Source organism: Schistocerca piceifrons, chromosome 6, assembly GCF_021461385.2.
Source record: "Schistocerca piceifrons isolate TAMUIC-IGC-003096 chromosome 6, iqSchPice1.1, whole genome shotgun sequence".
Classification (NCBI taxonomy): Eukaryota; Metazoa; Arthropoda; class Insecta; order Orthoptera; family Acrididae; genus Schistocerca; species Schistocerca piceifrons.
Window position 1 is genome coordinate 292140012 of NC_060143.1, and position 22274 is coordinate 292162285.

Below are 22274 nucleotides of genomic sequence, written 5' to 3' on the forward strand. Positions count from 1 at the left end.
TCTTTACACCACATTCTGTATACAATATTATTTTGACATGATCAGCATTGGATCCTAAATTTTGGTCACGTTAAATTCAACATTTCTATTTATTAAATGAACTATTAATGTGAAATAATGGTGATTATATGGTATCTGCAATACATTCCTGCAATGGCAAAACACTCCTAATTCATATCATCAATTCCCATTGTTGCACTCAAGTGTGCATAACCAAATAATTATTAAACAATCAAAATTTGAATATTAAAAGGCTTAAATATCTTCCAACAAAAAAAGAAGCATGACATGCAAGTTAGCAGTCTTATCATGCTGACTGCTTCTTGAGGTCCACTGTTCGAAATTGGATTTTAAATTTTCAAGGGTTCCGGAGTCTCTTGAAGACGAACCTCATCCCAGCCGACAATCAACAGCTGTGACCCCATAAAGCATTGGCACTGTCAGGTAAATGACTGAAGATGACTCATCTAAGATTTTGCGATCCTAAATATTGGATCAACTGTGGTGCAGATCATCATTTACGATCATTTAGATGTGCCCATTGAGTGCTACATTTCCTGACAGAAGCCCAAAAAACACAGCAATGGATTGGTACTGTTTTATTCTTGAAAAATTTGACAAAGAGCGCTCCAAAGACACTTACAATATCAGCACGGGTGACAAAACATGGGTTTATAATTATGATCCTGAAACAAAGAGACAGTCTTCAGTATGGTGCTCCCCAGGTGAAGCACCACCACCAAAAGTTTGGAGGCGTAGGAGCTCTGGAAGAAGATGGCAGCCACTTTTTTCACCAAGCTGGGTGGCAGCACCTATGTGACCTGGGACACATACTGCACAATCAAAATTGAGTGGCATGTGACTGAATGTCTGCCAAAGAAGAGGAGCAGGCAACTTCTTCTGCATCAAGACAATACTTCAGCACACACAGCTGCCAGACAACGGACTCCTTGGAGGAGGAAAACGTGCGAGTGTTATGTACCCAATCTACGGACATGACATGGCTCTGTGTGACTTCTTTCTGTTCCCAAAGACGAAGGAAAAAATTCAAGGGCAGTATTTTTCATTCAATGAAGAGGCTATCACAGCATTCAATAGTGCTCTAAGTGACTTATCTCTAGAAGCTTGGACTGGAACATTTTGAAGTGGCTCCAATGGATACAAAAATGTGTAGGTGCACATGGAGAGTAGTTCGAAAAGCTGTAAGAATTATACTTTAAATTAAAAAAATATTCTGCTGAAAACTTCTGGCATAACCCTAGTATGCCTGCTCAGGGGTTGGTTGTGATTTTTTGCTGTCGGGGCAAACACAGAATAATTCCTGTTAATGCTGGGGATAGTAAGTCTGACTGCCAATGTGCCATGTTTTTCAAAGTAATAAGTGGTACCCTTATGTTATTATGAATACAATGGAAAAATTGGTTTTTTTTCTTTTTATACAAAAAAATCTTTATGTGTATGGAAAGATGCTGACTGTTTCAGAGCTGCAGTCCAGAATAAGATAAATTTTGTGAAAACAAATTTATTTACATGTACTTTAATTACTTTCCTACACCTCATGAATCTAATACTTTCTATGTGAGACTGCAAATCGTGCACTCAAGAGCAAGTATTTTTCATTAACAAACATAATTTGTATAAATTAGCCCTTCAAGCCAAAGAGTATGAGAAACCCATCATCACTTTAACTTCTAAAGTGGGACTAACAAATAACTCACATCATTTATAGCTTCCTTCCATGCGCTCCATTAGCCCTTTAACTGCTCTGGACGTGTTAACACGCGCGCCTTTGCACCTGTCCTTGTGTGCTCTGAACATGTTAACACACGCCACCAGTCCTACTACCTGGTACTCTGAATGTGTCTACATGTAGACACGTTCAGAGTATCAGGTAGAAGGACTGGTGGCGCACGTAAACATGTCCAGAGCACACAGGGACAGGTACGAAGATGCACGTTAACACGTCCAGAGCAGTTAAAGGGTAAACAAAAGTATCAATACATAAAACAATACCCAATGTGGTGCTAACAACAAAATTCCATACTACATGGTCTAACCTCATGCTGATCAGTCCTCTGAACAAATCGAAGGTGCACATCACTACCAATTGTAACACAACACTACTGAAAATCCTAACAAACTAAAGATATGTGATGATGTAAACATGACTCCCAATTATCAAATCATGAATACGCCCGTCTAAAAATTTTTCACCATAATGTGCAATCCCTACGTAATAACATTGATAAAATTAATGAACTGCTAGCAGGTGAACTTAAAGATATCTCAGTGTTATGCATTTTTGAGAACTGGCTTAACCCAGAATTAATCCAGAATACGAAAATTCATTTCGGCTTCTTACTACTGCAGGAGAAACAGCAAGCAGGGTGGGGATGGCAGTTTGCACAAAGGAATATGTAGATTTTATTGCCCTACCTGACTTTCACCATCTGGAAACTCTGAACTTTCTTAAACAAAATTGAGTCATTGCTAAATAAAGTAAATAAAATGGACTGTGACTGTTAATCTGTGGTGACTTCAATAATGATTCACTCACAAATAATAGAAATAGAGATATCCTTTTGAACCTTGCAACATCTTATAATTTAAAGGCTGAAGTAAAAGCTGCTACCCAAGTAACAGAAACTTGCCAAACAGCTCTAGATCAATTTCTAGTCAAGAAGAGTTTACACAATACTTCACTACAAATTTTCAATGCAGACTTAAGTGACCATCTTGCTCAAATATTAAGCATAAAAGTAAAAGTCAGTATTATTAACAACATGTCTTTAAGAATGTCTTGTAGAAGTTATAATCAGGATAATGTAAACAACTTCAACAACTTATTACAGAAAGAAAAATGGTCGGAACTGTACAAAATGAACAATATAAATGAAAAATTTAACACCTTCATTGATAGATTAACCCATTTCTTTCAAATTCCATCCCAACTGAAAACTGTAACCATACGCAGAAACTCTAGAACAAATAGCTGGATCACAAGAGGAATAAGGGTTTTATGCCAGAAGAAAAGGCTACTTCATGAAATATGCAACTCAAAAAATTCCTACACACATACTATAAAAAATACTCCAAAATATTAAGAAAAGTAATAAAAACAGCTAAAATAATGATCACTGATGACTACATTTATAATTCAACTTATAAACCAAAGGCTATGTGGAGTGTTATAAAAAAAAGAATCTGGAGGATACAGACAATCACACAAAAATAAAAAAGTAACAAACCCCTTAGAAGTAGCCAACACATTTAACAAATTTTTCACAGATGTTGTTGATAATGTTACAATCAAACTGACATTAGAGAACCCAGGAAATGAATATAAAATAAGTGCATGTAGTGGATCAATGTACATCAGTACTGTTTCACAAGATAGAGTAACTAAAGTAATAAAGGGAATAAAAAATTCCAACTCTGCAGGCATTGATGGTGTACCTGCAACAATATTAAAGAAGAGTGCATCAAACCTAATTGAAATACTCACATTCTTATGTGACTGCTCACTTCAGGCGGGCATTTCCCCTGATGTGTTGAAAACATCAAAAGTTATTCCAGCATATAGAGAACGTGAGAAAGATAATGTAAATAACTACAGTCGCATCACAATTTCCTCCTGCATCTCAAAAGTATTAGAAAAATTTATTTATGACAAACTTAAGAAATTTACTAATAAAAACAACATCCTATGTAATGAACAACATGTACTCAGAAATTACATGTCAATGACAACTGCTACTTATGAGTGCATCAATTCCATCCTAAACCGGATGGGAAAATAAAATAAAATTTAAAAAAAGAAATCAATAGGAGTATTTATTGACCTGTCAAAAGCTTTTGACATGGTGGATCATAAAACTCTGCTATCAAAGCTTGATAGATATGGTATTCGAGGTCTGTCCAACAACTGGACCAGTTTCTTCCTGACTAATCATAAGCAGTGTGCATCAAGCACACAAATATCACACTAAAAACTGTATCAGAACACTTATCTGACAAATTAAATGTGATGTACCCCAAGGATCAGTTATGGGACACCTTCTGTTCCTGTGTACATAAATGATCTAAACTTAAATGTTGATATAAATAAAACTATCACATGATACATGACAACACAATTCTACTAAAAGGAGGCAGCAATGAACAAAATGTGCTGACACAGTAACCTGTAGCATAGCCAGAGGCCTAGGTTATGTTGGAATGTGACAACCTGGCTGCGAGCTGGTAAAGCCAACAAATCTCAACACGAAAATATGATAGCTATAATACGCTGATATACAGGGTAGCCAGATAAATATCCATCACTACAATAACCTATCTGTATGAGGGGGGGGATCAAATATAAATGGGATTTTATTTTTTATTTAAATTCATTTATTGAAAAACTCAAGGCAATTATAATTTATTTTTCCACATAGTCTCCTGTTTTGGAAACACCTTTGTCCCAGCGTATGGGTAGCTTTTTGATGCCCTCATATACAACTTTAAACATAGCTGTGTGCAACAACCATGAAAATATTTTTTATAGTAAAGACAGCCCACTGGTTGCAATGGATTTTATAGTCAAATTGACCATGGTTTCGACTCCTAAACTAAGGAAGTCTTCATCAGAATTTATATTACATATGTAAGAAGTTGAGCATAGCAGCTATCGTCATACAATTTTAACGCCAATGTGGCCTTTTTGATATTAAAATTGTATGACGAGAGCTGTTATACTCAACTTCTTACGTATGTAATATAAATTCTGATGAAGACTTCCTTAGTTTAGGAGTCGAAACCATGGTCAATGCGACTATAAAATTCATTGCAACCAGTGGGCTGTCTTTACTATAAAAAAAAGCCCTCATCATAAAAAGAACTGGGTCATGTCACCAGCCAATTGCGCATGAAGTCTTCCACACTCTCATCATCTTCAAATCGTCGCCCTCTAAGAGCTTCTTTAAGCGGTCCGAATAAATGGAAATTGCAGGGTGATAAGTCCAGGCTGTAAGGAAGATGATCAAGTGTAGTCCAGTGCATTTCCTGTAACTTGGAGACAGTTAGAGCTGCAGTATGGGGTTGCGCATTGTCGTGGAGGAGGATGACCTGTCGAATCGATTGGTATTGTTTTTTTGCGACAATATGCAACTCTCGCCTTGTTCAACAGTTCGCAGTAAGCAGCACTGATTGTACGTTACTCATGCAAAAGATCAACCAGCAAAATGCCTCGCTGATGGGGGGGGAATATGGTTGAAAGAACCTTGCCACTTGACAGTCGAGTCTTGGCTTTCACTGGTGCTGCCTCCCCTTTCCTCCAACACTCCTAACTGGCTTGTTTGGATTCTGGAGTGTGGTGGTGAACCCATGATTCATCACAGGTGATGAACTGACTAAAAAATGCATCACCTTCTTCCGCAAACCTTAAGCCTCTGATAGACCTCCTAATATCTCAACTTCAGATTTTCTGTCAAAAGTTTAGGGACCCATCTGGAACACACTTTACAGAACTGTATCATTTGTGACCATTGCTTGACAGTTTCCATAACTGATTCCGACTTATTGTGCAATTTCTGATCATCATCAATAACGTCTTTAACCGCACAAATGGTTTTATCTGTAATGCTCGTCCGATGACGACGATCATGTTGCTGATTTTCCACACGTTGCTCTTCCTTGAACTTTTTACGCCAGGCAAACACACGCATTATTGATAATGTTTTATCACTGAACTGTGCAGTCAATCTTTGGCACTTTTCTGCCACTGTAACTCTTTCACAAGCAAGAAATTTGATAATTATGCATTGCACAATGGAGGGGTGCACCTGCTGCTCATACTTCGTGAATGTTACTGACGAAACAACGAGAAATATCTAAAAGCATGATCTCGTCTCTTCTAATGGTCCCGCCTAAGCGTGAGGCCAGTCCTCTAACTGTTGATGTTCAGGAACAAAAACCCTGTTTATATTCGATCTCCCCTTGTATGTCTTATTTCGGATCTTGCCAAAACAAGATGTGAACAAATTCTAATCTAATAGAACAAAATATCACCTAACTTTACTTAGGAACCAAACAAATTAGGAACAAGCATTCTGATTCCCTACCAACAACAGACTCACAGTTTGTTCTATTTACTTCCCAGTGTTCACCATACAAATTATTACCAACATTGGCATGCAATGCAACCGCTGCTGACACTGTAAGAACACTTTCACCAAGCTACTTCATCTCTGCATAATTTCTGCGACCTACATCCACTTTAACCTGCTTAGTATAATCAAGCCTTGGTTTTCCTAAGCAATGTTTGTCCCATCTCTCATTATCAAACTATTCCTTATGCCATCAAGATCTGTCCTATCAGTAGATACCTTGTCTTAGTCCAGTTGTGCCTCAAATTTTGTAACTTTGCAATGTGATTTAACAGCTCTTCAGTTGCTACCTAATCTACCAATCTAACCTTCGGTATTCTGTACCACCACATTTCAAAAGCTTTACTCCCCCCTTCCAGCCTGTAATGTTTACCATCCACATTTAACACCATGTACAGCTACACTCCACACAAACGCATTCAGAAAATTAATATATGTTTAAATAATTCTTTTTGAGTAATGCCCTTCTCCTCACTGCCAGAATGGATTTATGCCTTGACTTCAGCCAGCATCATTTTACTGCCCAAATGGCAAAACTCACATAACTTATTTTTAGTCTTATTTACTAATCTAAGCCCCTTGGCATTTGACTACACATTACCCTCATTTTACCTTTGTTTATTTTCATCGTATGGCCATTTTTCAACATACTATTCATTCTGTTTAAATTGTCAGGCTGACTGTTTTATCCGCCGTCCGACTTTTTAAGTTTTGCATGTCGAGATCCAGACTGGCTGGCGTACAAAATATAAACACTCGTGCAGGGAATGAACAAGCTTTATTGCATGGCACAGAAAATGGAAACTTATTAAGAGTCAGCAGCTTCAGAGAAGATTTATGAACATATAGATTCTACTCTTGAGATATAAGAATAAATCTAAATTAGTGCATAACCAAGTAAGTCATGAACATACTTCTGAAAAACAATAGATAACAAATCTAAGAATAAGTATATTTCTAATAGAAATAAAACAGCGCCTCTGGCAGCTAGCACAAAACATGTTTTGACAGCTGTGATGTAAATAAACACACAAACATGTGTGCCCCACACCCCCAGCAAACACACACACGTACATACTAGCATGTGCTCGTGACCACAAGACACTGCACAAAGTCCGTAATCTCAGATGCTAAATCAGCCCCCTCAGAGGAACCAGACTACTGTCCACAAAGCATGGAGGGAAATGAATGCATTGTACTGATTGTCTCGTGCATTCTGGAGGATGGTCTGCAGTGGGTGATGTGGCGCACTGGTGGTGATTTGTTTGCTTGTTTGTTTTGTTATAGAGCGCAAAAACAACTAGGGTCATACACACCCACATCAGAACTGTAGAACATGAAAGACAAAAAAGGAGTTAAAAATGACTACACGTTAAGCGCAATCGACGGAAGGACAGCTAAAAACAGGGATCTGGAGAAAGGGCCAAAAAAATACGCCATAGAGAAATGGAGGTCCTGAACTAAAGATTAGATGTCCTTCACCACATTGCTACAAAGGATAAAAAGCAAAACATGGTCAACAGCCTGTGCGTCATTTGCTAAAATGGCCGATAACTAAGACAGAAAACATAAAGGAAAATGTAAGTGGTTAAAAAAAAAGGGGCATTCCATCAGGAAATGACTGACCATAAAAGGTTGAGGGCAATGAACGCAAAGTGATGGGGGAGCACCAATTAACAAATGGAGATGGCTAAAGAGGTAGCCTCCAATACGCAACCGAGCTAAAATAATCTCCTCACGGTGAGAGGGCCAAGAAGTGGTCATCAAAGCCACTGGGAGAAGCTTCATTCCCCAGAGCTTGTTCCTATGAAGGGAGGACCAGTGGTGATGGCAAAGTGACACCACCTGCTGACAGACGGCAATACAGAAATCAATGGAGGGAATGGAAAAACTGCCGGGCTGAGGTACGAGGACTGCAGCAGCATCAGTGGCCTCATCTCCATCAGACCAATGTGATGAGAAATCCACATAAACACCACAGTGTCTCCATCAAGAGTGAGCAAGTGACAGCTTTCCTGGACCTGTTGCACTAAGGAATGGACCGTGTACAGCACACAGAAGGTTTGAAATGCACTGAGAGAGTTGAAGCAGATGAGCAATTGAAAAGCCCACGTCACTAGATGTACTGCATGCCCTCATACAGGGTGAAGAGCTGTGCTGTAGATACTGAGCACTGTTCTGGAAGCCAATACCGAAAATCGTTGGAGCAATGACGAAGGCACACCCGACACCACAGTCAGTCCAAGAGCCGTCAGTGCACACAAACGTACCAGCATAAAGTTCCGTGTGAAGGTTGTGAAAGAGATAGAGTGACGTTGGAGTAGTGTTCTTAGGAAGCGAATGAAGGCCAAAGTGAACATGGGCCACAGCATGAAGCCAAAGTGGTGAAGGGTTCACACACATTGGGAAACTGGCAGGTAGCATGAAGTTAAGCTGACGGAGCAAGGGTCGAAAGTGAACTCCAGGAGATAACAGAGAAGAGGGACGCGCCCCATACCGGCGACCAAAGGAGTCATTGAAAGAGGAGGCATAGGATAGGTGGCCAGGCACGGCAGACGGACAGAGTGTGTATCTTCTGAGGTGAAGGTAAAGGGGTATGGCAGCTGTAATTTGGCAGCTTCTGCATACAGACTCTCAATCGGGTTAATGTAAAAGGTGCCAGTGGCCAAACAGATTGCAAGACGGTGGATAGCATTGAGACAGCAGAAGAGGGACAGAGATAGAGATGTAGATGTGCAGATGCATAAAAAAAAACACCCATAGTATAGTTTGGGTACAAACGGAGGAGGGTAGTCCGATCTGCTCCCCTGGAAGTATCGCTGAGGATGTGTAGGACATTGAGGGATCGTGTACAGTGGGCAGCCAGGTAAGACACGAGGGACAAACAAGGAAGTTTCCTATTGAGCATGAGCCACAGCAAGTTCATAGTTCTAACAAATGGAAGAGCAACATGCCCAAGATGGAAAGACGGTGGAAGAAACCAGTTATGCCACAAGAAATACATACAAACAGTCTTGACAGTAGAAAAGTGAAAGCCATTGTTGATGCTCCATGAGTAACAACAATCAAGACATTGCTGAAGACACCACTCGAGGAGACAAGTCCACTGAGAACTGCAATTGATCCCAAAATCATCAATGAAAAGAGAGCTGGAGATGCCCAGCAGGAGACAGGCTATTATAGGGTTAATGGTGATAGCAAAGAGGTCAACACTCAGGACGGAAGCCCGAGGTGCACCATTTTCCTGGACAAGGATGTCCAACGATGCAGAAACAACACGTACCTTGAAAATTCTGTCTCTTAAAAATTCATGAAGGAAATGTGCCATGCAGGCACGGAAGCGCCATGTGTAGACAGTATGGAGGTTGGTTGATTGGTTTAAAAGAGGGGGGAAAGGAGTAAACTATGAGGTCATCGGTCCCTTGTTCTGAAGGAAACATTGCCCCAAGGGTAAGAATAAGACAAAACAGAATGAAAGGAAAAACCACAAACACAACTGAAGGACAACAAACACTTAAATGGCCAAAAGGGGGCAAGAAAACCACAAAGACGCAAGAAACAAGTAGAAGAGGTTAAAACAGGAAAGTAGGTTACCATGACTGGCTGACCATGAGGATAAAAAGAAAAAGCCAGCCACTCTGCAACACATTAAAACCTCCACCCTGAAAGCACTAGGGTGGAGGACACACAGGGACAAAGGACATGTGCTAAAACTTAGGACAAATAATAAAACTCACTCTCATGAATAAAATGTAAAACTATAACTGCTGTTGAGGCATTGTCGCCCTACACCGAAAGTAGGGTGCTACGAAAGTTAAAAGTCTGCTGCAGAGGGGCTAAAAGTGGGCAGTCCAGTAAGAGATGGACAACCGTCATTCATGAGTCACACTGACACCAAGGTGGGTGCTCGCGACGGAGAAGGTAACCACGCGTCAGCCACATATGGCCAATGTGGAGATGACAGAGAACCACAGAGCCCCTGCGAGAGGCGCGCACCGAGGCCTTCCGCACATTCGTAGTTTCCTTACTGGCATGCAGCTTGTTGTGCGTACTGTGGTTATGCCATTCTGTCTCCCAAAACTGCAAAACCTTGTGGTGTAATACTGAACGCAGGTCAGTTTCAGAGAAGCCGATCTCCATAAATGGTTTCTGCATAGCCTATTTGGCCAGCCTGTCAGCAAGTTCATTGCCTGGGATTCCAATGTGACCTGGGGTCCACACAAACACCACTCAACGACTGGACCGTTCCAGGGCATAGATGGACTCTTGGACGATCGCTACCAACGGATGACGAGGGTAGCACTGGTCGATAGCTTGTAGGCTGCTCAAGGAGTCAGTACATAGGAGAAACGACGCGCCTGGGCATGAGTGGATGTGCTCAAGAGCACGAGATAGGGCCGCCAGCTCTGCAGTGAATACACTGCAGCTATCTGGCAAGGAGTGCTGTTCTATAGGTGTACACCATGGAGGTGTTCGTGCATGAACCTCAAGTATGGGTGGTAAAGGCAAGGACTCCAGTTCGGAGAGAAGGGATCACACACGAACTGCAATTGTAAGCCATGACCTGGGCCACAGACGAGGGACTTGAAATGTTGTGAGCAGGAAAAGGGGATGGTTATTCGGAGGCACAGGAGAATTACGAACATTTGCAACATAACTGGAGAGCAATTGTGCACGCTTAACCTGCAATGGAGGGACTCCGCCCTCCTCCAGGACGCTGGTCAACGGACTCGTCCTAAAAGCTGCTGTCGCTAGGCGAACGCTACAGTGGTGCAATGAGTCGAGTAAATGCAACTCTCAGGATGCCGCCCAACCATAAACCACATTCCCATAGTCGAGGCGAGATTGAACAAGGGCTCTGTAGAGCTGCAGCAGCGTAGAGTGATCTGCACCACAGTTGGTGTTGCTAAGGCAACGGAGGGCATTGAGGTGCGGCCAGCACTTCTGCTTAACCTGACGGAGATGAGCAAGCGAAGTTAATTGGGTGTCAAAACCCAGTCCTAATAATTGCTATGTCTCCACTACAGTGAGTGGATCATCATTAAGGTAAAGTTCTGGTTCCAGATGAACGGTATGATGCTGACAGAAGTGCATAACACATGATTTTACGGCCAAAAACTGGAAACCGGGGTTAGAGCCCTTCACTGCGCCTTATGGATGGCACCCTGTAGGTGCCGCTCAGCAACACCAGTACTGGTGGAGGAGTATGAAACGCAGAAGTCGTCTGCATAAAAAGACGGTGAGATGGAAGGCCCTACAGCTGCTGCTAGACCATTAATAGCCACTAAAAATACAGATACACTCAATACGGAGCCCTGGGGGACCCCATTTTCCTGGATATGGAGGGAACTATGGGAGGCACCGACTTGGAAACGGAAAGTACGAAGCGACAGGAAATTGCGGATAAAATCGGGAGCCAGCCTTGGAAACCCCACTTGTATGATGTAGCAAGGATATAATGTCGCCAGATGGTGTCTTACACTTTTCGTAAATCCAAAAAGACGGCAACCAGGTGTTGGCATCTGAAAAAGGCTGTTCGGATGGCGGACTCAAGGGACACAAAATTATCAGTGGTATAGCGGCCCTGGTGGAAGCCGCCCTGACATGGAGCCAGTAGGCCACGTGACTCCAGAACCCAACCCAAACGCTTACACACCGTATGTTCCAGAAGCTTACAAAGAACGTTGGTGAGGCTGATGGGCCGATAGCTATCCACATCAAGCGGGTTTTTACCAGGTTTAAATACCAGAATGATGGTGCTCTCCTGCCATTGCGATGGAAAGACACCATTGCACCAGATCCGGTTGAAGATGATGAGGAGATGTCGCTTGTTGTCAGATGAGAGATGTTTAATCATCAGACAGTGGAACTGATCTGGTGCAGCAGTTGTTTTGGTGCAATGTGCAAGGACAATGAGGAGCTCCCACTCTGTAAATGGGGTGTTATAGGGTTCACTGTGGCGTGTGGCGAACGAGAGCACTTTCTTTTCCATCCGTTGTTCGAGGGTGCACAAGGCTGGGGGGTAGTTCTCCAACGAAGAGGCTCAAGTATAGTGCTCAGCAATCGTATTTGCATTGGTAGATAACAAACCATTGATGTTAAGGCCAGGGACATTTGTTGGGGTCTGGTACCTGAAAAGACATTTAATCTTGGTCCAGACTTGGGAAGGTGAAGTATGGCACCCAATGGTCGAGACTTATCTCTCCCAACACTCCTGCTTCCGTCATTTGATAAGTTGGCAAATGCTGGCACGGAGATGTTTAACGGCTATGAGGTGCTCCAGGGAAGGATGCAGCTTATGCCGCTGTAGAGCTCACCGACAGTCCTCAATTGCTTCAGCGACTTCTGGCAACCACCAAAGGACTGCCTTTCACCGTGGGCAACCTAAAGAGCGAAGGATCGTGTTTTCTGCCACAGAAACGGTTGTTGTAGTAACCTGGTTAGGTTAGTGTTGTTTAACGTCCCGTCGACAACGAGGTCATTAGAGACGGAGCGCAAGCTCGGGTTAGAGAAGGATGGGGAAGGAAATCGGCCGTGCCCTTTCAAAGGAACCATCCCGGCATTTGCCTGAAACGATTTAGGGAAATCACGGAAAACCTAAATCAGGATGGCCGGAGACGGGATTGAACCGTCGTCCTCCCGAATGCGAGTCCAGTGTGCTAACCACTGCGCCACCTCGCTCGGTGTAGTAACCTGCTCAACCATCACATTGATGTTACCTTATGGAGGAGAATCAACGGTGACAGCAAAGGTGGAAGTTTCCCAGTATGCCTTGTTTAAAGCCGATCTGGGAAGGTGTCCATGGGCCTGATGCCAGGGCAGTTACAGTAAGATGGGGAAGTGGGGTCCACATTGCTGGGAACAAGGTTTCCTGGGGGGCAATGCAGAACGCAGATGTAAAGCTTAACAGTTGCTGTAGCTCAGACAGGCAGTGGAAAAAACTGTCGCAATTCCACTGGAGGATGATGTCATTGTGAGACTGAGAAGGCATGGAACATTCAATGAAGCAGTTTATGCCTCAGGGTCACCTGCTGCCACTGACTTTTTGCCTGAGACTGAAATTCATTGGAAGAATCCTAAGGAAATGCAATCCGAAAACAAAGGAAGTAGTTTACATTACGCTTGTTCGCCCACTGCTTGAATACTGCTCAGCAGTGTGGGATCCGTACCAGATAGGGTTGATTGAAGAGATAGAGAAGATCCAACGGAGAGCAGCGCGCTTCGTTACAGGATCATTTAGTAATCGCGAAAGCGTTACGGAGATGATAGATAAACTCCAGTGGAAGACTCTGCAGGAGAGACGCTCAGTAGCTCGGTACGGGCTTTTGTTAAAGTTTCGAGAACATACCTTCACCGAAGAGTCAAGCAATATATTGCTCCCTCCTACGTATATCTCACGAAGAGACCATGAGGATAAAATCAGAGCCCACACAGAAGCATACCGACAATCCTTTCCACGAACAATACGAGACTGGAATAGAAGGGAGAACCGATAGAGGTACTCAGGGTACCCTCCGCCACACACCATCAGGTGGCTTGCGGAGTATGGATGTAGATGTAGGGAGCAGTCTATATCCATTGTGTCTGAGGGTCCGGCGAGATCCAGGTCCTCAGCAGACGCCATAATCTCCATTCCTGTTTCATTTAACCAATACAATTTTCACCCCTTCCTCTGTGGTTGTCCAGTCTATTCTAATGCAGTAATGTGACCGTGCAAATGTTGTAGATTATAAATCCATTTACCTGAACTTCCGAGAACCCCTTTTTCATACTTGTTACCTATTCCACTAGGTTAACCTGTTTAGATGGTCCTGCAACTGTCCCAGTAAGTCTGCTCACTGTTGACGAATGGAAACAGTGTAGAAACAATATCACATTAATAGGATCACAGTTCGTAAAGCACCTTAGTGTTCAAACCAACCTTCATGTTGAAAAGAGTTTTACTTTACTTATCTCCACATAATGGCCTTTCAAGTTGTTATTTATCGCTGTTAAAAAATTGTTTAGCTAATTTAAAGTACACCTGGTTACTATTGGTTAATTGCACACTGTATTTTAAAATTGGGTCCCTTGAAACATTGCCAGAAAACTTATTCTACACACATGGATTTTTTTAACATTAAATACACGCACAAAAAAGACTAATTGCAACAAATTATTGTGTATATTTAAAGTGAGTTAAACAACTTCAGTGAGATGATGTGAACTACGTATTTCGTCCAGTGTATAAACAAGAGATTTTGAGTGGCAAGTGACTATGGTTTACCAATGATTGAAATAATACAAACAGGACAAATTGATTCTTCCTTTCATATTTTCTGTGGCTTCTCCTGTCAAGATGATAGTCACTAAAAAGGATATACATTCTACTGTCATTCGCTGCGCATTTCCAGAGTGCAATGTTTTCATAGCACTTCCCCTTTGTAATTCATTTTTCTTGTATCATTAGAGACAGTGTTAGTAACATAAAACATTATTACGTTCTTCTATAGTTAACTAGAAGCCAATATTCTGATATACTAAAAGCGAAATATTGAACACTACTGCTTCGGGGAAGTGAAGAAAGTGAACGCAAAACGCACTGTACACAATATGAATGAATTACCTTGTTGTCTCGCCATCAATAGAGGTTAGCTGCGCTCCTTCGCTTCTAACAGCTATTAAGAACTGATATAGGCTCATAGATGCGTCTACTGCCACCTTCCTACCTGCAACGAATTTTCCGATGTTAAACCTCACAAAACGCGGTTCACTCAACAAGTACATCAGGTGTGAATATGTTCTAATTATGCGTACCAAAATAATGTTTAATTTCACTCTCCTTTACAGCATTAGGTGCGATATCAGCAATAACTTTCGCTAATCCTAAAATTCCCATTCTTGCTACTTTAACCCACGTTTAATTGACAGTACACAAACCCACTAGAGCGCGGGAACTTCTACATATCGACTGAAATATCGACGACGAATATCACTACGATTTGACATCGATGTTTACGTTGCGAAGCTAGAAATCTATTGACGAGAGATTTATTATTACTTTTTCTGCCTAATACTTTTTCTACCAAACAATTTTTTTAACTAAACCGTGTAAAAATTTGCAAGGTGCATCGAAAAGAATACTATCTTGTATTTTTTACGAACCGCTTGGAACGACCACAGTCTGGTGCAGTCATTTGTTTCAATACAACTTTGATATTGATATTTGATACTATGGTGGGTTGTGTGATGTGTTGTTTGTTATTGTTTTGACGGAGCACGTGCGTGGTTAATAAGAGATGTACGATTTAATTAAAACGATTGGTGATGATGAAGAGATACCGGATTTTTCGGAAAATTCTGATGACGAGGAAGAGGTATGTATTTTTCTACGTGATCAATAAAACATTTCCAGTAAATAAAAGGATTGTCCTATTCGTTTGTCTTATCTGTCATGGTGTCACATATTTCGATTTACTAAATATGTTCCAGATTGCATTACATTTTTCAGTTGAAAATCGCAATGGAATGCGCTAATTAATAGTCGAACATTAAGCAAGTATTAAACTTCTTTGTCATCTTATTTTACCTGACGCTAAGCGAAGTGTACAATCAGCAACAAAATCTGGACTAATACCTTGAGTACTTAATTATTCCACTGCTTTGAAAATTTTTTTCTTGCTTTTTAATTTGTAAAGGGTGGAGGCAGCAAGCCTTGTTGACCGACCTGATTTCGATTTTCTGTGATTTTCGTAAGTTATTTCAGGCAGATGCCAAGATGGTTCTTATTATGATGTCATTGCGAACAGACAGTCCCTACCTTGTCAAACTAGACAAGTAACTATGTAAATATAATGAGATTTCAATCTGCCAGGAAGTTTCAACTTTGTAAATGCATGTATATTTGAATTCACACTTTTTGTTCTTAATCTGTAATACACCATGCCCAAAGTCCTTGCAAATGTAGTCCAGGGGTTAATAATGCTGCTACTGCGACTACTACTACTTCTGCTTCTTCTAATACTAGTACTACAAATTTCTGATTTGTACAGTATTTTCATACATCACTGTGCTTTTGCTTTGTAACAAGCATTGATCAGATGTAGGGCGGAGTGTGATAAGTGAACAGTGTCTTAATGTAAATAAGAATCCAGATTTTTCCACCAAATTCCTTTCTTAGTAGATATTGAAATTGGGGGTCTAGTGCAGCAGGGGATACAACCCGTCGGCTTTGGACAATGACGTCACAAGTCGCCAGATAGCAGTTTACCATTTTCGCTTTTGCTGTTATGTTTCAGTTTCGTTTTTTTACTGATTGCTTAATAAAGTGGATCTGTTTATTCTATCTCGTGAGATTTTTTTTTTTTTAAGCCAAAAAACACTTATCAGCCACTGAAGGGAGCTACAACACTAAGAAGGATCGCTTCTCGATTGGCGACTTGTGACGTCAATGTCCAAAGCCGACGGGTTGTATCCCCTGCTACACTAGTCCCGAAATTGGTGTACCAAATACTTAAAAACTTGGAACACATTAATGTAAATGTATCTATACACACACACACACACACACACACACAGAGCTAACTGTATACATCTGTCTCCAATTTTTAAAAACAGGTGCCAACAGTGATGTCACTGGGCAAAACAGGATGTCAGCTTCACAATGTTTGTTACACTGTTCATCTTCATTTGACCTACATATGTTGCTATCCAAACAGATGAGTGACATCTGCAACTTAAATACATAAACAAAAACTTTGTAGAAACATATCTAAGTTTGATTCTACAAGAATGTACAGATGGCTAGTGTTGTTAATTAGCACCTGTAAAGTAGACTAACACCTGATAATTATCTCCACTAATCCACAAACATATTGGTTAATACAATGTATAAAAATTAAAATTCCTTTGAGGATTTCTGGAGTTCGTGGTGCCACCTGTTTGCTTTGACTTGGGATGTATTCAAGATGGTGAACACCCCTGTTCCAAGCTTATACAATATGGGAACGTTACACACAGGAAAAGGCACAAACACTGCAAAAAATATTGAATTGGAAAAAATAACATGAAACAAACGGGAAAAATGCAGGACTTACGCGGTTTTAGGCAGGAACAAACTAAATGTACAATAATTCTAATAATGAAAAATGACAAAACAAGTACTTCCACAAAAATCAAGCAAAGGAAATCCTCAATGGTCAACAAAACTTAATAAGAACTGATATTGGAAGTGCTTTACCTACACAAGTCAAAGTAAGTCTGTGATATAACAAACCAAAACAAAGCAAGAAGAAAAAGGAACCAGAAATTTAACATGATCTATATAGCTCAAACAAAGTCCACAGTTCCATTAACCCGCATATGGCTCCAAAGTATCAAACAGTTCGCTTTACCTATATTGCCAAAATGAAGTCTGCAGAATGACAGCACCAAAACTATCTCATATACCTAATTTCAAAAATGTAACCTCATCAACGTAGGTAAAACAAACTCCACAGTATCTACCAATCACAATCCAACACAATTACATGCAACTAACTACACATCCAAAAAATTTATAGAAAGAATCACCAGTCTCAAAATACAGGAAATATGCAGTTATGAGTATAAACACATGTACCCCTACTATCCAAATGCAGCCACACAAATCCAAGCTGGCTCAACACAGAAACGTGTGCACACATACTGAAAAACAGGAGCAATGGCAAAAATAATCAGTACAATCTCTTGAGAGGCCACCCTAGAATTCTCAGACGAAGAACCCTTTTTGTTTGCCAGTACATGTATATCACGTCTACCGATTTCTGTGCTATTTGGATAATTTCTTCATGTTGTGTCCTTTTCTTATTTTAGGGTGTACAAGAAATATCTTTCCACAATAATGTTTACTTTAGAAATCCTTATAACTTTTTAAATACAGATTTGATTTTGATATACTAACATAAATCTTGGGTTCTTAATACATAACTGAATAATACAATCAGGTTTATTATAATTACAATCAGATTTCTCTGCACGAATTTTATGCATACAAGTTTTAACATTTGGTTTTATTTTTTATACATACTTTTGTATAGAAATTATATTTCATCATAATTTTATTGTATTTCATTATTATTGTGGGCATAGTACCACAGTTTCATTATCATTATGCACATGGTACCCTAGTTTCATGAATTTAGTTAACCGTTAATGTTACAATGTGTGCTCATGTAGTTACAGACCTTAGCATATTCATTCCAAGATAGTATCAGGTCTGAGCAGGTCTGTGTCATACTCTCTGTTAAATGTTGTCCCATTCTGTTTCTCTACAAGTAGCATATTTCATTAAGCACTGATTTAGTTACTGTTCACTTTCAATGACCGCTGCTTTATTGTTAACAATGGTGTCATGTTGATTTTCTGACCGTGACAAACAACCCACACATTGAGATAGTCCTGTACTTACCTTATTGCATCTTCAATACATAAGTGAAATATCAGTGGCGACAGTGAGGATCTTTGTCTTTACAGCTTTCCTGTTGGATCACTCTGTGAGCACTAGATGCACCTGCCTGCTTCTCAATGTTATCAAAATCATTCTACAAATCTATGAAAGCAATGTGTGAGCCCATATTTTCTGCTAAATCATCTCTATTATTAACTACAGTGATAAAATTGCTTCACCTGTGCCCCTCATTCTCCTGAAATGAAACCAGTCCTCTCCTAATTTACTTTTCATTCATTCTTCCATTCTGTAACAACACTCCATTATTAAGATGAGTAAAGAACAATAAATCATAAGTTCACTTACAGTGTCCAATTAGTACACAGCAACTGATACATTCAGTAGCTCATTGTCTGACTGTTGCCATAAGATAACAGTGGAGTTTATCCACACTAACGTTTTGCTTTTCTGATGTTTGCCAAGCTAAAATGTGTGGGGAACTTACAACCATTGTAACACTGTAATGGCATGTGATGGGTGTCAACTAACAGGTAATTTTAATTCGACCACAGGTAACGCGAATACAAGGATGTTCACAACCTCTGTAATGGCATGTAATAAATGTCAGATAACATACATCCTAATTTCAGTTCAATCACAGGTAATTCAAACACAAAAATTCACAACCTCTGTAAAGGATTGTCAGTGTTTTTGTGAATGTGAAGTGTCTTCTGTACAAAATAAAGACATTGTTCCATCCCAGATTTTCCAGTGATTGAAAGAAACACATTGTCTACTTATTTAAGTGAGATATGAGATGTCTGTGGTTCTCTCAGAGGTGCTTGTCATCTGCAATTTGAATGGTATCATTGTAAATTCAAACAATGATTTTGGAGTAATTGACTCTTTGTTTATTAAGTCTGTGGTCTCAAGTGTTTTACCCCATCCGAAGTTGTATTGGTGTTTGATTCTGCAGAATTATACTCAAGTCAGTTGAAAAAGTCGTATGTCCAAAATCTGAAACACAAGAAACAAGTCTGATGCAGCGAATTTTTGCCACTTGCACACGTGGTGCGTGTTTCAAGGAGCCCTTTGCACGTATATCAAACTACCATAGTACAATTCTGACATTGTGACACAGATAGTTATTTTGCTGGAAGATGCCTTTGCTGTCAGGGAAGAAATAAAGGATGAAGGGATGCAGGGGGTCCGCAATAATATTCACATGGAACACAGTCGTCGTGATGCCTTCAGTTACTCCACAGGTCTCACGGAAGCCCAAGATGTCCTCTGTAGTGTAGTAGTCTCCTTGACTTACATCTGTTATGCAGTGCACGATTTGAGTGGGTGTTCCCTGGACGACAGCACTTCCGGACAAGTCCGTTGATCTGGTGTAAGAAGAAGCATGAAGCATCCAACAGTGTGACACATTTCCATTCTTCAGTGGTCCAATATGGACGATCCTATGCCCTCTGCACTTGTAATTGATGATGTTGTTGGGAACAGATAGGGACCTTCTGATATGGAGGCCCATGTTCACCATTGTTGAGCACATGTGTCTGTGCCACTTCATTCTTTGTTGTCAGATCTGCTACATATTGCCATCTGTTCTGCTTTATAGAGGGGGCTAAATCTTCACTTTCTGTTGCCGGTTTGTAGCTTCACTGTTCGTCAACCACTTTTCATAGATGTTGACAACACCAGCAAGCAAACTGCCAACTAGCTTTGATGTTTTCAAAATGCGCATTTCTAGGCACTTGGCCACAACAATCTGCCGTTTGTTAAAGTAGAGGATTTCCTCATTTATGGCCCACCTGTATCGATCAATGCTGGAGTGATTCCACTCTTTTTTTTCTGCTACTTGCATACTTTCCACATTGTGTCTTGTGCCCATAGTGCCACGAGGTGGCATTCAATCTCGCAATGGGCAGCAGTCATAATTTCAATGTGTGGACTTAAGAACCAACTGCTGTGAAGTCTCATCCTCCAAAACACTATTTGTTGGAAAATTTTCTTGCAGACTTTGTTAGATTTCATTGCACTGTTAGGACAAATGTTGGTCCCCTTATGGAGAAGCTTATCAAATTTCCTGCAGCCCGGACAGAAGATTCCCTGTGCCTCAAAACAACAAACAAAATAAAGATTTCTACCTTGCAAAATGTGCCACAGTGATGTATTTGTGGTGTTACAATGTAAAATTCACCGAGAGAATCGTATGGTTCACAAAAAGTGCAAACCTACATTGCCCTTTTTTATCAGAAAATCCTGTGCCTGTACAAAGCAGTCAGTATCCTGTCCCCATACAGATAGTGCAATTCCAGTTTGTGAGGAAATAATGTTAATTTGCAGGACTCGACAGTTGGAAGAACTGGCAGTTACTCTGTAAGAATGAGTAATAAGACATTCAGAGTTTGTTGAAACTTGTGACCTATTTTCTTACTGTATATCCTTCCAGTAGATTGACACCTGTCAATGAATGAATTCTTAGCGTATCCCCATAGGAGAGTTTCTGTAATACTTTGTCACCCGATGCTCTGCACAAACAGGTTTGCAGTTAAGTTGCACTAGGTTACTGAGAGACTCTCCTGAAAGCCACAAAAGACAAGCAAGTTCAGTTTTTAAGTGTTGTGCTTCACTCTCAAAGGGGTGTCTCATTTAAAGACTGATTGACGGCTGAGGGACGCTGCTGAGTTCTAAGGACCTGAAACACTTGAGCTGGGCAGGCTTAAAGGCCTTCTAATTATGAAGAAATGGGCCTGTTTTTAAGCTGTGTCCTTCTCACCTGAATCCTGCAGTCCACACTAGCCAGGGAATTCTCAAAGAAAGATTTGAAAAGTTGACACCATGTATCAAGACTGGCAGGGAGAGGTATACAGTGTCAATCATTCATTGGGTAACACTGGAAACCGAGCTGAGAGACAATATGATGTGAAATTCAGCACTCTAAGGGACAGAATGAGGGAAGAAGAACAAAACTACATAGCAAGGGCAGGCTGGGATTCACTCTGGTTCAGATTTAGAAGTGTTTTGGAGATAATTTGAAGTTCACTGTGGTTCATTTGGAGTGATCAGAAGAACATTCTTAGACTTCTGGGGTTCATTACAAAATGATTCAAGAGTCACTTTGGAGGTCATTTCAGCAGATTTTCATATGTCATGTGCTAAGTGATTTGCATGCTGTTTCATGTAGAGAGTTCTGACTTTGCCTCCTGGAGTCATGTTAGCATACTTTCTACTCAGTTTTCAGACTTTGAATGTGATCCCTGCATTTATTTTCAGGGTTCCCACAGGTTCTTTCTCATATTTGTCTCATCAGATGAAGTGATTTGTTTACTGAGGTGTCATACATCATTGCTGGCTGGGTGCAGCTAAGACTGTAGACGCAGCAGCCGGAGGCGGCGGACATCTGCGCATGAGTTGTGTCTGAGTGATTGTGTGAATGTGCGTGTGCTCTCATTTTCTGACAAAAGTTATGCCTGAAAATTTAGTTGTGAGAGTGTGATTTTGTTTTCTACATGCCTCTCTGTGGCTCAGAAATCATCTTTATGATAAGTTGCTGTCTATTCTCATTATTATAGATTCTCAGAGTATTTGAACAAGTTACCTGTTCCATGGGTTGATCACTGTGGTCTCATTTCATCAACATGCTGTGTGTGGCTCATGAATAGCTGGCCACATGAGTAGATTTCCATGATGGACCAAAACCGCAGGCTGTTTCTGCA

General features: G+C 40.7%; 2 protein-coding genes across 3 annotated transcripts in view; one reads left to right on the top strand and one right to left on the bottom strand.

Moving 5' to 3' along the window:
* The window catches only part of LOC124802989 (flap endonuclease 1), a 79358-nt gene extending 64256 nt beyond the window's left edge, over positions 1-15102 (bottom strand). Inside the window, exons 1-2 of one of the 2 annotated variants that reach the window (XM_047264090.1) lie at positions 14943-15083; positions 14752-14850 (exon numbers count right to left, since the gene is read on the bottom strand). In XM_047264090.1, coding sequence (XP_047120046.1) covers positions 14752-14828 — 77 coding nt within the window. In that variant the 5' untranslated portion in view covers positions 14829-14850; positions 14943-15083. Of the gene's footprint in view, positions 1-14751; positions 14855-14942 lie in introns of both variants that reach the window. The other variant, XM_047264089.1, reaches the window with a different exon arrangement.
* A 230-nt stretch (positions 15103-15332) lies between these two features.
* The window catches only part of LOC124802786 (probable ATP-dependent RNA helicase DDX27), a 90447-nt gene continuing 83505 nt past the window's right edge, over positions 15333-22274 (top strand). The window contains exon 1 of the mRNA XM_047263786.1: positions 15333-15502. Within this exon, the coding sequence (XP_047119742.1) occupies positions 15425-15502 (78 nt within the window). The 5' untranslated portion in view covers positions 15333-15424. The remainder of the gene's footprint in view (positions 15503-22274) is intronic.